Source organism: Plectropomus leopardus, chromosome 18 (genome assembly GCF_008729295.1).
Source record: "Plectropomus leopardus isolate mb chromosome 18, YSFRI_Pleo_2.0, whole genome shotgun sequence".
In the NCBI taxonomy this organism is placed as follows: domain Eukaryota; kingdom Metazoa; phylum Chordata; class Actinopteri; order Perciformes; family Serranidae; genus Plectropomus; species Plectropomus leopardus.
Genome location: NC_056480.1, coordinates 7,939,586 through 7,957,088, shown reverse-complemented (window position 1 = coordinate 7,957,088; position 17,503 = coordinate 7,939,586). Strand labels below are relative to the sequence as shown.

Sequence of the window (17,503 nt, the reverse complement as noted above, 5' to 3'; positions counted from 1 at the left end):
TCCTTTTTTCTTTACTTGTACACCTCGGTCACAAATTACACGAGCACCGTCTTTAAGTAAGTTAGTTTATTGACATCACTACACTTTGCTACAAATTCACACATAAGAAAGCTAAAACAATTATTTTAAAAATTCTGCATTTCTATTCTTAGCAGCTACACGTCCTGTAATTGAGACAGTCAGTAAAACGACTAATGCTTTAAGAGTAATGAAACAGATACCAAACCGTTACGGACAAAAGAGACAAACCTGCAGACATGAATTTGGGTACCACAGGATATCTGCAGGTCTCAAAATGCACTGAATTCACTTTCCCCTAAAAGGCATGAGATGGTAAGCAGTTATGTTCAAAAGTGTCAATTGTAGACTGTAATGTGGAGTCTGTGGAGAAAGATTGATATTTGAACTATTTTATACTTGAGTTGATACAGTTATGTAAAATAATCAAGGAATACTTGACCCCCAAAATAACCACTTTTACTGACACGCCCCCAAGGAAACCCGATAAAGGCAATAATTCTGCTGGAGTTGTTTAACAGCAGCAAAACTATCAAAGCATCTGTATACAGAACTCGTGCAGTTTAATCCAACTCTCATTTATCTAGTTGTTTGCTCAGTTGTTCCAAACTCGTGCATTTTCTCTAAAACTGTAGTATTTCAAAAACTTAAGTCGCTGAGTAGCATTCAAAGATATAGGCATGCCAAGGTATGCTCCTCGGCCGTGCATTAGGACTTCACACTGAGTTTCAAATTTTAGTTTTAGTGAAAATGCACGTGTTGCTAAGCATGAGACTTCATTATAGTGCATGAGTTGTGAGTTTGTAAATGCATGTTTTATAATAGTTTTGCACTGTTAAATGTGGCCCCTATTTACGTTGATTGATGAAAATAGATCTTTTGGGATTCTCAGTTTACTGTGGAGGCATGTGAGAAACAGGTGACTGATAGAAAAATGGTCATTCTGCGGGTGAAGTATTCCTTTAATGTGTTATTTTTAAAAAGTCCCAAACATGGTTCAAATGTCATCTTTCGGTAAATGTGATCTGTTAGCTCAGTGGTCATCTGCAAAAACTGGAAAAGTCAAGTTAAAACAGTGAGAAACTACAGTTAAATGCAGTGGTTTCATGGATATTAAGGTGTAATGTATTCGAATGAGGAAAGAAAAGATTTTCACACAGAGAACTGTTTTAGGGAGGAGAAACAAACTGCCCTCCATTTTCTCAATCAAAAGTAACTGATCGATCAGTAAAACTGCAGAACTGTTTCTCAAGTGAGTGCATTACACTCCCCAAAGTTATGTGCTGAGCTGTTCGTTCAGCAGGGGGGGCAGCGTTACCAATAATCAGCGACACTGAGCCAGTTAGCAGATGTTACTGTTGGATCATATTCTCATACAGAAGATGTGAGTCAGTGAATTCCCCTAGAAATAAATATATAAGAATCTTAATCTGCGGAAAGTGTTTCTGCGATGTGGTCACCCTTCACCCCGCCAAAAAACGTGCAGGTAAAACACTGACGTACTGATAGAAGTGCGTCTTCAGAAATACGTGTGCTTTCTGTTGATGAGCAGGCAGAACGAGGACAGGGACGCTCCCAGTTTGGCGGCCTCGCTGCAGGCCGTTGGCAGGAGGGTGTAATCCTGTAGCTTCTGGAAGGCCTGCAGAGAGACGGAGGGAACAACTTAGTCATCCAAAGAGACGAAACTGGCAACACTGACAGGGAGAAGTCAGTCGCTAAAGAAAGTCACTTTAGTGACTGTTAATGTAGACTGAACATTTTTGATTTCATTCTTAATTTGACATCTAATATTCATAATATCAGTGTAAACAGCTGATAAAACTGCTCAAGATTTTTTTTTAACATCGTTATGTATTTTATACTTACACTCAACTACATTTGCGAGGAAGGTATACTTTTACAACTTAAGTTACTTTACAAAGTAGTATTTTTGTTTTTATGTTATTAGAGTTTTGCATTAAACGACTGAAAATTATATAGAAAGGCAGAGCTGAAACAATTAGTTTTTTAATTGTTTGACAGAAGATAATTGTTAGTGGCTCTAGCCTCTCCAATAACAGGATTTACTTGTAATTATTTTAACGTATTTTTAATATATTTGAGGTTTGATTTTTTTTTTGGGGGGGGTTGGACAAAACAGACATCTCAAGTGTCAATATTTTCTGAAATTTTACAAACAAATCAAGGTAGTATTTTTATCCATGAGTGATTAATTAATTATTGTAGTCCTTGATAAAATAGTACAAATAAATCTGCTCCTTTTCAACAGTAAATGCCTTTAAGATACTAAAGCATCAGTGAGAAATGTTGTCACATGGATCCATTTTCTGCATCAATTACTACTTTTTAATAAATGCTCATCATTATACTTAAGAACTTTTAATTAACATTTTCAATGGCAGGACTTCAACTTTTAATTAAGTATTTTTGCAAAGAGGTATTTGGTGTACATATACTACTTTTATTACATACTGTGTATGCTTCTTCATCGCAACATTAATTTAAATTACCATTTTATTATATTCAATAGTATGGCTTTTTTGACATTTTAATCACATACAATGACTTTTCTCAGACATATTTGACAATATACTATACTATGACCTTTTGATGACAGACTATAATATGACTTTTTCACAACATTTTTTGATAACAATATACTATAACTTCTTCATAACAATTGATGACTTCATATACTATGTCTAGTCTGCCAGGGGACTTCCAAAAATACACTGAGCTCATCTCTCTCTCTTCATTTGCAAAGATTCATGTCCTAATACTGCGTATCACTAACTACGCTTTTTCTCCAGAGCATTTGTGCTCCCTTGTCTTGTAGATTTCTTGGATCATGGCTGTGCCTGGATCCATAACCATGGTTGTGATGATGCTGTGATCCTGCTTGTGGCTGCACCTGTGTCTTAGTCGCATTGCTGTCGTGGGCCTGCGCAAAGATGTACCTGGATAATAGGTAATGGTTGCACTGATATTGTGATCCTACTCAATGCCAAATACAACAGCTATTATTATGAGTCACACCGCCACTATTTTAACACAAACATCATTGTTATTGCCAGGTCCAAAAATAGTCGTCCAAAATTGTGTAAAATACTCACAGTATGGCACGTTGTCCCAAGTCCCAGGAAAAAGTCATACTTGGCATGTCGTCACAAATGCGATAAAATTGGATGTACGTCATCCAAAATTAACAAAACATTATACTGTTCAAGATAGCATAAAAAATTCATACAGCATTCAAAATGACATGAAAAAGTAAAAAAAAAAAGTACTCCTAAATATGTCTGAAAACAACATAAGATTACTTGTAGAAATGCGTTTTAGTGTACAAAGTGGAAATAAAGGACAAAAAACGGCGAAAAAGCTAATAATGTAACATGTCACAAAAATGGCCAAGAAGGCAATAGTATAGTATGCGAAAAAAGTCAAATTTTGACTGCTCCTAAAAATGGCTGAAAACCACATAAATGCTTGTAGAGACGCGTCATAATATTCAAAGTGGGAATAAAGGACAAAAAAAGGCGAAAAAAAACCAACTAATTTAGTATGCACAAAAAAAAAACGGCCAAGAAGGCAATAGTATAGTATGCGAAAAAAGTCAAATTTTGACTGCTCCTAAAAATGGCTGAAAACAACATAAAAATGCTTGTAGAGACGCATTATACTGTACAAAGTGGGAATAAAGGACTAAAAAAGGCGAAAAAGCTAATAATTTAGAATGTCACAAAAATGGCCAAGAAGGCAATAGTATAGTATGCGAAAAAAGTCAAATTTTGACTGCTCCTAAAAAATGGCTGAAAACCACATAAAAATGCTTGTAGAGATGCGTCATAATATTCAAAGTGGGAATAAAGGACAAAAAAAGGCGAAAAACCAACTAATTTAGTATGTCACAAAAAACGGCCAAGAAGGCAATAGTATAGTATGCGAAAAAAGTCAAATTTTGACTGCTCCTAAAAATGGCTGAAAACAACATAAAAATGCTTGTAGAGATGCGTCATAACATACAAAGTGGGAATAAAGGACTAAAAAAGGCGAAAAAGCTAATAATTTAGCATGTCACAAAAATGGCCAAGAAGGCAATAGTATAGTATGCGAAAAAAGTCAAATTTTGACTGCTCCTAAAAATGGCTGAAAACCACATAAAAATGCTTGTAGAGATGCGTTTTAGTAACATACAAAGTGGGAATAAAGGACTAAAAAAGGCGAAAAAGCTAATAATTTAGCAAGTCACAAAAATGGCCAAGAAGGCAATAGTATAGTATGCGAAAAAAAGTCAAATTTTGATAAAAATGCTCCTAAAAATGGCTATAAAAACCACATAAAAAAAAAAGGCTTTTAGTAGAGACGCGAAGCATAGTGTACAAAGTGGGAATAAAGGAAAAAACATAAAAATGCTTGTAAAGGCGAAAAAAAAAAGGCGAAAAAGCTAATAATTTAGCATGTCACAAAAATGGCCAAGAAGGCAATAGTATAGTATGCGAAAAAAAGTCAAATTTTGGACTGCTCCTAAAAATGGCTGAAAACCACATAAAAATGCTTGTAGAGACGCGTTTTAGAGTACAAAGTGGGAATAAAGGACTAAAAAAGGCGAAAAAGCTAATAATTTAGAATGTCACAAAAAATGGCCAAGAAGGCAATAGTATAGTATGCGAAAAAAGTCAAATTTTGACTGCTCCTAAAAAATGGCTGAAAACCACATAATAAAATGCTTGTAGTAGAGCGTCGTTATAGTGAAAGTGGGAATAAAGGAAGAAAAAAGGCGAAAAAAGCTAATAATTTAGCATGTCACAAAAAGGCCAAGAAGGCAATAGTATAGTATGCGAAAAAAGTCAAATTTTGACTGCTCCTAAAAATGGCTGAAAAACCACATAAAAATGCTTGTAGAGATGCGTTTTAGTAGTACAAAGTGGGAATAAAGGACTAAAAAAGGCGAAAAAGCTAATAATTTAGCAAGTCACAAAAATGGCCAAGAAGGCAATAGTATAGTATGCGAAAAAAGTCAAATTTGACTGCTCCTAAAAATGGCTGAAAACAACATAAAAATGCTTGTAGAGACGCGTTTACTGTACAAAGTGGGAATAAAGGACAAACAAAGGCGAAAAAGCTAATAATTTAGTATGTCACAAAAATGGCCAAGAAGGCAATAGTATAGTATGCGAAAAAAGTCAAATTTTGACTGCTCTTAAAAATGGCTGAAAACAACATAAAAATGCTTGTAGAGATGCATTATACTGTACAAAGTGGGAATAAAGGACAAAAAAAAATGCGAAAAAAGCTAATAATTTAGCATGTCACAAAAATGGCCAAGAAGGCAATAGTATAGTATGCGAAAAAGTCAAATTTTGACTGCTCCTAAAAAATGGCTGAAAACAACATAAAAATGCTTTAGTTGAGACACATTATTTACTGTACAAAGGGAAATAAAGGACTGCTCCTAAAAAAGGCGAAAAAACAAAAAATAATTTAGCATGTCACAAAAAATTAGCATGTCACAAAAATGGCCAAGAAGGCAATAGTATAGTATGCGAAAAAAGTCAAATTTTGACTGCTCCTAAAAATGGCGGAAAACCACATAAACATGCTCATAGAGACGCGTCATAATATACAAAATGGGAATAAAGGACAAGAAAATGCGAAAAACCTCATAATTTAGCATGTCACAAAAATGGCCAAGAAGGCAATAGTATAGTATGCGAAAAAAGTCAAATTTTGACTGCTCCTTAAAATGGCTGAAAACCACATAAAAAATGCTTGTAGAGACGCATCATAATATACAAAGTGGGAAAAAAGTCCAAAAAAGGCCAAAAAAACTCATAATTTAGCATGTCACAAAAATGGCCAAGAAGGCAATAGTATAGTATGCGAAAAAAGCCAAATTTTGACTGCTCCTAAAAATGGCTGAAAACCACATAAAAATGCTTGTAGAGATGCGTTTTAGAGTACAAAGTGGGAATAAAGGAAGAAAAAAGGCGAAAAAGCTAATAATTTAGCAAGTCACAAAAATGGCCAGTACAGCGTGTTTGGACACGTCATAGCATAGAAAGTTGAAAAAACATTCAAAAACATCATGATTTTGCATGCTGTCCAAAATTACACCAAAATGTCACACTATAGCATGTCGTCCAAAAGTCCTACTGTAGTATTTTGTCCAAAACAGCACAAAAAAACTCATACATTAGTATGTCATCCAAAATATCACCAAAATGTCAAAGTTTTGCATGTCGTCCAAAAAATGTGTAGAAAACTCATACTTTAGCATGTCATTCAAAACAGAATAAAAAAGTCATACTTAAGCATGTTGTTCAAAATACAATATAAAAGTAATACTGGCATGTTGTTCAAAATAGCGTAAAAATGTCATATTACCAGGAGGTGGTAAAACATTTTTTAATGATATTTTATAATACTTTTATGACAAGTATAACTTTTTTATGACATTTTTGATGGCATATTATGGACAATGAATGAATATGATACTAAACTCTTTTGGCATTTTTGATAACATACTATTGTACGCATTGTAAGTCCGAGGCTGGAATCTGCTGCCACTGTGGCGACGGCAGATCATCTGTACATGTGGCAGCCGCTCTAACATGAGAGCGAGTGGGTGGTGTAGTGAAAAGAAATTGAAAAGAAAAAAAAGTGTAATAATAACTTCACGACTCCGAACAATAAACTTACAATTATCTTTTAATAACGACTTAATATCTCAAAATACTTCTTATCCAAAAGCCATTATTCTAAGATAGATCTGTTTCTCTTTTGAGAGTTTATTCTCTCAAAATACAGAATAACTTTAAAAAAACAATGATTTTAAATCTTAAAATAATGACAAACTTAAAATAATGCATCTTTTCTCATTAATTTGAGTTTCCAAGTCAATATTTTGCTAAAGTTTATATTCTAACGACTTACAGGATCTTTTTGTTATTCCCATAAAATTGGCAGAAATGAGCTTTCTCACAAAAGTCAACATTTAACTCGCTAAAAAAAAGAAACTCCCGAGTGCATACAATTTTTGAGATGTCTCTCCTGTTGTCCTCCCACCTGTCCACATTTTTAACAGTTCAACAATGAGGCCACTGCTGTGAGTGAGAGCTGCTTCACTGCATTTCAGCCTTTGGATTCAAGGATGCAACTGTCATAGCATTCATTTTTTTACACGCAAGCTTCAAATTTTAATATTTCTGTTCAAATGTCTTGTCTGCTTCGAATGTGTTAAGGAAAATCACGCCAGAGACATAAATCATCCCCAAAAAAAGTCTATCCGAGGTCTTACTTATCTTCATAATCACAGTGCAGAGGTCTACTGCAGTCTTTCTTCTTATCAATAATTAAGCTGATAAAGGTCAGAAATAACTTAATGCTGACCTACAGTATTTTAATGCTGTTTTTTTAATGCAAGGCTTTAATTTGCAGGAGCTGAAGCAAAGAAGAACAAGAAATGCTCTCTGTGGCAAATGCAATAGTGCGTTTAGACTCTCTGTGGACGGTTTACTTGATGTGGTTCGCACTAGTCAACCTTTGCAAACAGCTGAAGAACATCTTCTGTAGCTCTGGAGAAGTTATATGAATGATGTTTTCCGTGTTATGTTGGACTGGAGAGTTTGACAGATGTGGGTGTTTAGAAAGTCTAATATAAAAAAGGATAATAAGAAATTAAAGGTCAGGATGTGTTGACCTTTGCAGCTTGTTTTTTTTTTAAATCTGTCTCCTGTGAGTCCCGCAGCTTTAGGGTTGCATGATATTAAATTGCCAAAGACAAAATAAAATCATGCTGTCATAATCCTTTAATATGACAAAGATGGGGTTCACTTTGAACCTGAAGCCTGCAATAAAAATGTAAACCTCAGCGGTACTCACAGAGACGCTGTCAGGACATTCCTCCGCGGGCCGGTGGAGCAGGAAGTCCATTTTGGACGGACCTTTGATGTAGATGCAGTTTGCTGCTGATTCCTCGGGAACAGTGAGAATTTCATAGTGGTGATCCGTCAGCTGCTCCATCATCTGCAGACAAACACACATGCACACTTAATGTCACTGTACACCACTCTGGACACACACACACACACACTGACTAACACACGATTTTTTTATGTCTTATTAATCAGAAGAGATTAACCACAATAGTTTTCGGTTAAAGGAATCGCTCCAACATTTTTGGGAAACACCATTAATCATGAGTGGTATCAATGATCTCATCTAATTCGCAGTTAAAGAGTGAACAGAAGCCTTTTTCCTAAAAGGTTGAACTATTCCTTTAAATATACTCAGTAAAGAGTCTCCAAAAACCTCTGAATGGATAATAATAGTTAATAATGTTATGGAACAATTGACTTTTTTCTTTCAGACATGCCATTAAACTGTGAAAAATATTGGAGGAAAATGGAAATCTCATTTAAACTTGAAGTGAGTGTTTTATTACATGCATTTATTTGCTCTGGAGAACTTTGTTTTATCCTCTCTTTATTATGACAAACATTGTATTTTAAGCCGGCTTTAGCTTATGAATGAGAGGAAGCCTCCACCCTCCATAAAAACACCTTGACTTTTTAGATCATAAGGACCTTCTAGGATCTTAAAGGACAATTACGGACATAAAGGACCCACAGTCCTTGATACTGCAACGTAATCCTGCTTTTTTTCTTTTAATTCTTCGTTTTACACAATGTCAAGCGTTTCATTCCACCTCTGACGACCCTGTCTGTTTTCCCCTGCTTTGTCATTTCTGTTCTTCTGAAAACACAATAAAAGCATAAAACAATAAACACCATAGTATTTTATATCTCTTTACACCGCATACTCACACAAACACTGTGAATACAAACACTCACCCGCAGCGTCTTCTTGGCCCCGTCACTGTTGCTGATGATGATGGTGTCTGGGCCTCCCATGGAGCAGATGTTTTTCAGTCGCGCTCCACCACAGACAGGGACGGTGGACACAGCAAAGTCCTGAACAGATGGAGGTTGAAAGGTTTCATTCACAAAAACTGTCCCGACAAGTTCTTCGACAACAAATGAGAGTTCATCTAGTTTTGTGGAAAAAGACCTTTTTTCACAGTGAAATTCTGTCATAGCAAGAAAAGCACAAGTGTTACTAACAACCTGTAGCTCGACACAAAGAAGCGATCTGCGTGATTCTGGAGATTCCTGTGAAGCAAGGGTGTTCAAAGTTTTTCAGGCCAAGGCCCCCTTAGCTAAAGGTGACATGTATTGAATAAAATTGTATTGAAAAATCTGGGACGGAGGTCATCAGGAGGAGGGACGTCATTGTCATATGTAGTCTGGACCTGTACTTGATTTTCAGGTAGGTGATAAAGGAAACTCCACTGTTATTTAGAGTTGTAGTAATTATAAAGAATAGTATGTCGTCAAAAATGTCATAAAAAAGTCATAGTATAGTATGCCATCAAAATTTTGATGAGAAAGTCATCATATAATAAGTCGTCAAAAGTCATAGTTATAGTATGTGATCAAAAATGTCATAAAGAGTCAAAATTGTCATGAAAAAGTCATGAAAATAGTCATTAAAAAGTCACAACTATTATAAGTTGACAAATATGTCAAGAAAAAGTCAAAGTATAGTATGTGGTCAAAAATGACATAAAAAAGTCCAAATAGTATGTTATCAATAATGTCCTAAAAATGCCATACTATAGTATGTGATGAGAAATGTCATTAAAAAGTCATCGTTTAGTATGTCGTGAAACAGCCAGATGACCAACATTTCCTTCCCTGACAAAAAAGCAAAGATTCGAATCAAGCCATGGCTGCACTATCAATACTACTTAACCTAATTATTATAATGAGTGATGTGTGGCGATTAATACTGCGTGTACAACACACTTGCAAAATATTGAATTTTATGAATGACAATTGCAGAGCATGCATAATGCTGATGTAACAATTATGAAACGGGATACAGTGGACTTAAACGGTCTGCTGGACTTCCTCTTTCATCCACCGAATGAGCCCTCCCACCTACACTAATTCATACCAGACACACACACAAAAACACACACGCATTCAACATGAGTAAATGTGTAGTGTGTGTGTGTGTGTGTGTATTTTAGGAGTAGCCGAAGTGTGTAATTTGCACTTAAGAGAAGTGGAGTCATCAATACTAATGGGTGGGTCGTGTCAAGCCTGAGGGGCCCGCTGTGTGGCCTCCATTATTTGGCCAAAGTACGACCTCATTCATCACCGTTAACAGACTATAATTCCCCAAATGCAGCACAGCAAACGGCCACCTGCTCACTTTGGCAGCTGCGTTTGTTTCCTGACGAGTATCCTGGCACTCGGGTCGTCTTTGTTGCACTGGCTGAAAACTCTGATGGTTATTTTATTTATTGGCAGTGGTTTCAGATTAAGTATCTTTGTAACATGTCATCTCATTTTACATACAGACACATACATTATTTACAAAAGGCCCAAAGCAAAAAAAGCTGTTTGAAAAAGTTTTCTGTCTTTTTCAGTCGCTTCATCTTCTCTCCGCGCCTCTTACTTACCCTGAAAGTGTCTGCCAGCACTTCCGCCCCTCTGTGGTTGGTGTGGGAGGAGATGCCGACAAAGAACTCCCTCCCCGTGAAGAGGACGTCGCTGCCCTCCAGCGTGGCCCCTCCAGAATCCCCCTCCTCGGCCCCCATCTCCACTACGGTCAGGTTCAGCTCTGACACCACCCTCCTCACCGCCTCCACCTGGAGAAATCAGGAGTAAAGAGATGGATGAGGAGAAATCAACACACTGATGCGTGTTTTTCTGGATGAACACTGACCTTGGTACTATTATTGACAAAAACAATCATTTCAACAATCAATCTTTCGAGGCAAATCCTGCTTTGTGTTTGACAGACCTTCAATTAAGTGTTCCAGTAAGCTCTCCGGGAGCCAGCATGCACACCAGGACCTCCTCAAAGTGGAGTGCAGCTAACGTTAATGTTGTTAAATACACCCATGCTTTTTTCTAACATGACATGTAAAAATGTCTGAGAAAAGGTCTATGAGGACCAGATTACACAGTTCTCACTGAAGTACAATTATCATATTACAGCCCTGTAAAGTGAAACATATTACATTATTATTGACCATGTACCAGTGGATTGATACCTTTATTTTCCCTATAATTAGTACCAAATAACTTGGTTCTTATTAGTGGGTTTTGGAAATGACGGATTCCTAAAATTAAGTTTTGATGGAATCTTTGACAGATTTAAGTGTTGTCAGATGCCAAAAAGCATTATATTGCTTTGCATAATCAAAGACAATAAAAGACAACATGGGCGTCATGATGAAGGCTGAGTTAAATTCTGTCGTCTCTCGTGTTAAAATGTGGTTTTCCACTATCTACTGTCAAATCTCAGATGTTTCCAAAAGGCACCAACAAGTAACATGCGTGACCACGTGAGAATCATGTCACTTAAAACACGACTAAACTCGAAACAAGTGAAATATCAGCTTTAAGTTCATTCTCACTCCAAACTGAAATGACCAGAAACAAACGGCTCCTACTTAGTGCCTTTATCTCACAAAGTAAGATTAAGCACAGAGGATTAGAGCGCAGAAATGGCTAAACTAAAGCCATTTTCTTTGTGTTACCTCGCTGCGTCTCTGCTGTTTGAAGGGCCGGGTGATGAGCGCCGTGTCTCCCTGGATAACTGCCACATCCTCTATCCTCCAGCTCTCTGACAAATCGGGGTCGGGGGGGATCTCGATCAGCTGCAGGCCCACCTTCTGCCTCAGGGCTCCTGTCAGGCATCCGAACTGGCGCTGAGCTTTAGCCAGGTCCACAGAGGTCTCCCCGTTCTCACGATCGTCTCCTGGCGCTTTCCCAAAGGTCTCTGGGATGCCCCGCACCACGGCGTGGGTGAAGCGGCCATATGGGCACATGTTTGCCATGATTTCAATAACTAATACTGTGTGTCTATAAAAAGTGTTAGCAAGTGTTGTGCCAAGATGCCAATAAATGTGCCTGCAGTGAGCAATAATAAAAAGATGAGTGTGACTAACTGTTTTACGGTCTAAAAAAAACCCAGCTAAACTCTAAATTCAGTTAAAAGGATGGATGAGGAGGGCCAGGGGGAACGTGGAGAGCATCTTCATCCCTCTATCTCTGCCTCGTCCAACAGCTACTCCTCCATGTGCCAGGAAGTGGAAGCAGAAGATTCGAGCCTAAAACAAGAGATGGACACATTAAAAGGCAAAATACAAAAGAAAACAAATGCTTGTATCCCATACACACATTTCAAGGCCAAGAAAGAGGCACGAGATGTAATTATCTATGTGAATTGGTGATTGTTACTTTGTACGAGGACACATTATCACCAGTAAAGCCTTCAAGGGAAGCTGAAATAACATACAGAGATAGCACAGTCTAGAGAAGACAAAAAGGAGCATTGTCCAAGGTTAGATTATAAAGAAACATTATTCAGTAGCCCTGCAATATGCTGTAAAGCCTCTCCATGCACGGGCAGTGGGTTTGACTCAGGACAATTGTCCTTTCATCATCTTCCCTGTAACTCACAGCGGTCGCCCACTGTGAGGCTGCAGAGAGGGACTTCCACACAGGATGTTTCCTTAATCTGCTTTAAAACTTATGCAACAAATGCCGAGCTTTGATATTTATTTCATTTTGTTATGAAGGCAGCACGTAGAGATGAAAGCTCAGGTAAATCACAGTTAACAATATTTCAATGAACTGTTTTTGTGCAGTGATAGCTTGTAGAAGAACAGTATTTCCCTCTTATGATCTGCTATATTTAGGGACTGTTTGTTAATTATGAGGGAACAGGGGGTGGTGCAAAAAAGGGGAGGCATGTCAAATGTTTTTTTTTTTGGCTTATGGAACTGGCATACAACTTTGAATGGCTATATTTTGTATTCATTTTACGACCAGTTTTAAAGAAAACACGCCTACAAAACAAAAGCAATCAAATTACACCATATATCATAGCCAGAAATTATTGTTAGATTTTGAAATTTCCCTGAACACATTATGTGGTACAATCTGCTATATTTAGGGACTGTTTTCTATTTATAAGAGTGGAGGGGGCTGTGCAAAAAGGGGGGATATATGTTAAATATTTTTTAAGCACTATGGAGGGACTTCTGTTTATATATAAACATGCCTTAGAAACATATGCCTTCCAAACCTGCTGGCATGTTTTCTTAAAAATAAATAAATACATAAAAACCACCAAATATACACCATTATCATAGCCGGAAACTGCATAAACAGCAATTATCGTTGGAATTTAACATTTCTGAGAGTCCTTTAACACATAATGTAAAAGGAACGGTTCTATCAGAAAAAAGTGTAAAAAAGTGATATTTCATCCTAATTATTATTTTAAACGTCTAATTTAAAATCTTCCAAAAAATACACAGTTTGCACCTACAAACCGGCATGCACAACAAAACTTAAAAAACAAGGCTTTTTTTCCAACTCAAAGGTTTCGTCCTCAACTTCTAACTTTCAAACATGAAAGTTTTATAAATCTAATAAATAACTGATGGTGAAGGGAGGGTCGTGCATTTCCCCAGGTCACTCAGGGAGGCTTAAAGAAAAATGTTTGCTGCAAAAACAAAGTCACACACCAGCGACCCTCCTGTGATGAATAAAGAACAGTCCCTAAGTTCACTCTTCTCTGTTTCGACAGTGTAATCAGCCCTCCTGACTGCGCAGCTCTGAGTTATCCAGCTGCAACAATAACTATGAACCAAAGCCATAAACAGAGCCAAACATCTTGGCTGCAGGAGCGCGCCGCCCAGCAGCTCACTGCTCCTTCCCAAATACTTCTGATGATGTCTCACATCTTTCCAGAGAGGAAACTGTCCCCAAAACTCACACAAGCTGCAAGAACAACTAAAGCACACGCAGACTTGTATATTACCTCTTTTTGCGCGTCGTTGCTCCCACGTTTGGCCGTTTTTCCCTCCGTTTGATTTAATTTCCAAACCGACCCAGTTCCCGTTACTCTCCCGTTGTCTTTCTCTGCTGGCCAACAAGTTACGTCAACGCCACGGTTGTGAACACGTGCATTTCCGTTTATGTATTTCAGAATATGACGGCTACGAGGAACTCGTAATTTTAACTATAGATTTTTAAAATTATTTTAATGGAGAAAGTATTTATCCATAGGCATTTTTTTTAGGTTGACAGCCATTTTTCTATCTTTTCCTGAGTGATTTCAACACTTTCCTCTCCTGTTTTAACACATTTTAAAAAATGATTTTTAAGACTATTATAAAAAACGTATTTGGCAAAAGTCTGATATGATATGATTATGAATAATTTTTATTTGCTTTTTTTGTTTCTGTCCGTGTCCATTCTTTTTTCAAAAAAAGTCGAAAAATAAATTTTTCTAAAAAAATAAAACATCGAAAAATAATGATAAAAAAGGCGTAATTCTTAAATACGCTCAAAACAGTGGCAGAACCAAAAACAAGGCAGTTGTAAATAAACGCTACATTTGGTTTACGGCGTTAAAATGTGGCGAGCTCTATGCTTTTATTGTTTTAAAGCAAAAGCGCGTTACTTCCGGTCGTTCGAGTATTTAAGTCCAGCTCTGCCCCCCCCCCCCCCCCCCCCCCCCCCCCCCCCCCCCACACGTCCTGTCCTGATCAGTTGATAAATTGATTATCGATAATTGTTGAATGTAGCTGCACACTACAGTAATCAATAACGGAGAGTGCAAAATCAATAACGTTTTGCTGCTGAAACATTTAGCTTTATTAAAGTAATAAGTTTAATGTAGAGCAGCGTTTTTCTCCAACTTCATTAACATTTTCTAGTTTTTATTTGAGAAACTGGTGTCTGGAGTTACACTTTATCAGTAAGGTTGATACAACTGGGCCAACATTGTGACTGAGGAGGAAAATAAATAATAATAATATTAATAATAGGCTACTAATAACTTTAAAAATAATGGATAAAAAAACATGAGATGGCATAAATGTCACATACTGAAGCAGTACAATTTGCAAATGATCAAAACTGATTTTTAAATGCCTTTAAAAATGGATAGCACCATTTTTTTTAATACAAATTTATTAGCAGGCAAAATTGCAAAGTATTTGCAAATTGCACATCTTAAGACCTTTTCAGAGCAGTCAGCCTTAAAAACCTGGAACACCGAACCAACCAAAATAAAAATCAATATATTAACATTTTTGTAAAAAGTGTTAAAGGTTGGCTGAACGTTTGAGGTGAACGTTTTTTAACTTAAAATCTAATAATAGTACACTTGTAAGTGTATTTTACATTGACATGTGTGTTATTTTTTACACTGTAACTGTATGTTGTAATTCTATGTAATCGAAAAAGTTAAAAAAGTTAAAAATCATTTAATTCTACATTAAATTTTGCCAAAAAATAAATCCTTTGCACCAACCAAATCCTGTAAACACATTAGATTCTGTGCTCCTGAACGCATAATGGTAGTGAAAAAGTCTTTTTTTTTTAACTTTTAACTTTCAAACATCAAAGGATACATTTTTAAAATCTAATAATACACAACAAGCCAAGTAACTGAATTTGCGATAAATAAATAAAAGTTTTTTTGAGGGGGAGGGGTAAATAAAGTCAGACATGAGCCATCCCACCTCCTCTGATAAATAAAGTACAGTCCCTTAATAATTAAAAAAAAAAATCAATCTGTTACTTAAGCCTAATCAAAAATGATGAAAATCAATAATGTGTTGTTGTTAAACATTTATCGTCCCTACAGTAATACGTTTAAAGTAAACCGTCAGTAATCATTAACTTCATCTTAAAGCTAATCAGAGGCAGTATTATCCAGAAGTTTACTTTAGTAAGAATAATGTTACACTAACTGAGAATTTTGAGACACTAAAAAAAGTAATAGATTTAACATTAATGTTTATAAACATCAGCTCTACTGTGACTTAGCATTAACTTTTGGGGTTAAAATGGAGCTGGTTTCCATGATAAACTAACCCATTAAGTTAATATTAATGGTACCTTTTAGGCTGATTTCTAGGAACAGTAACTGAAAATTTTGGGACTTTCAGAAAAGTCAAATTTATTAACTGTGTTAATAACTTAATTACTGAAAAAAAAAATGTTTTTGGTCACTTGGAATAATAAAGAGCAGTTTAATTTAACATTAGCTGGCTGGTTTATTGGGAAATTCTAGCATAAGTTTGGCCCCACTGATGAATCTCTACTTTTGCTACATATAAATCTACTCTGACACTTCTGTGTATTGACACACTGAATTAATGACGGATTGGAGTATTTCTATAAGATTTTCTAGGATTAAGGACTCTTATTTAATATTCTCCCTGTTAATCCTGATGAATTGTTTATGCACGGTCAGATACTGCCTCTATGCTCGTATCTGACTTAAAAATAAACTGTGAATCAAAAAAGTCAATATTCTTCTCACTTCTACAGTAAGCCTAAATAAATGGCTGCATTAAAGTCTCATCTGCTTCACAGTTGATTTATTTCACCAGGTTTATTTCTCCTCTGCTTCTGTTCAAAGTCACGATAGATTAAGGCCTATGTTGCACCTACTGAGCTGTTGTCTGCTTTTTGTCTTTGTGACATGATAAAAAACATAATCCTGAAATGTGGGTCAGATGATATTGGACACTGCTGAGATTCTTGGATAAACACCAGACACTAAAATAAACCTTTGCATCTCTTTAAAACTACAAATATTATCCAGTATGCAAACTTTTTTTTTTTTTTTTTAAAGGAATTTGGAGGTTTGCACAGCAGTGATTTAAACACGCATAAACACGTTTTTTGGCTCATAAAGCAGCACAATGTTCCCTTCTACTGACTAAACTGAGTTACTGCAGCTGCTGGTTGTTTATCAGCGACAGAGAGTTAGAGATACAGAGGCGACTCGCACAAAGACGGAAAAAAGACGGATTATCTTTGTATTTCTGTAAACAGAGGAGGGAAAAAAGACAGGAAATGTGATGCTGATGTAATAGTGGAGGGAAATGTGGATGGATGGCGGGGGGAGGGAGGATGGGAGGTTGAGGACACAGACAGGATTAAAGAACACCATCTGTCCGCTGAGATCCTTCAGCCAGCAAACAAAACATCGCAGTCAAATACAGAATCAGCTGGTTTATCACACTGTCTGTAGAAACACTCTCCTCCACTCCCTTACTGTTAAAAACTAGAAAAACCTCTGTCCTCACACCTGTTTTATTGTAAAACAGCAGAAACAGTTACCAACTGTGTTTGCTGAAGTTGGCGTGAATGACATAAAGTCAAAAAATTTACTTCAGTTGAGGATTTTTAATTTACTTCCGTTGAAATTTACTCCAATCAAGTCAGTTTTCCCCTTTATATCTTAGAAAGTAGGCTCAATGGAAAGCAGAGGTGGCGATACTGTTTTATAGTGCTTTTTGTGTCATTGTATGTATAATATACACTATATTTTGCATTGTTTATATTGATTTCACCTTATTTTTAGCTCTTTTTGT

At 36.5% G+C, this 17,503-nt stretch overlaps 1 protein-coding gene across 1 annotated transcript; it reads right to left on the bottom strand.

The window, feature by feature from the left end:
- Nucleotides 1–121: 121 nt before the first annotated feature.
- Nucleotides 122–14,003, bottom strand: ddah2 (dimethylarginine dimethylaminohydrolase 2). Its single transcript, XM_042506829.1, has 6 exons — nucleotides 13,927–14,003; nucleotides 11,633–12,205; nucleotides 10,547–10,735; nucleotides 8,871–8,990; nucleotides 7,900–8,043; nucleotides 122–1,657 (listed from the first exon to the last, which is right to left on the bottom strand). Exons 2-6 carry the CDS (start codon nucleotides 11,930–11,932, stop codon nucleotides 1,538–1,540), a joined length of 873 nt encoding a protein of 290 aa, XP_042362763.1. The 5' UTR covers nucleotides 11,933–12,205; nucleotides 13,927–14,003; the 3' UTR covers nucleotides 122–1,537.
- Nucleotides 14,004–17,503: the final 3,500 nt, after the last annotated feature.

What these genes read in the sequence shown, in the direction of transcription:
- ddah2 (XM_042506829.1), bottom strand. Translation starts at nt 11,932, where the DNA reads ATGGCAAACATGTGCCCATATGGCCGCTTCACCCACGCCGTGGTGCGG. An exon ending in TGCTGGCAGACACTTTCAGG is followed by an intron (nt 8,991 to 10,546) that starts GTAAGTAAGAGG and finishes CCATCTGTTCAG; the next exon opens with GACTTTGCTGTGTCCACCGT. An exon ending in GGGCCAAGAAGACGCTGCGG is followed by an intron (nt 8,044 to 8,870) that starts GTGAGTGTTTGT and finishes GTTTGTCTGCAG; the next exon opens with ATGATGGAGCAGCTGACGGA.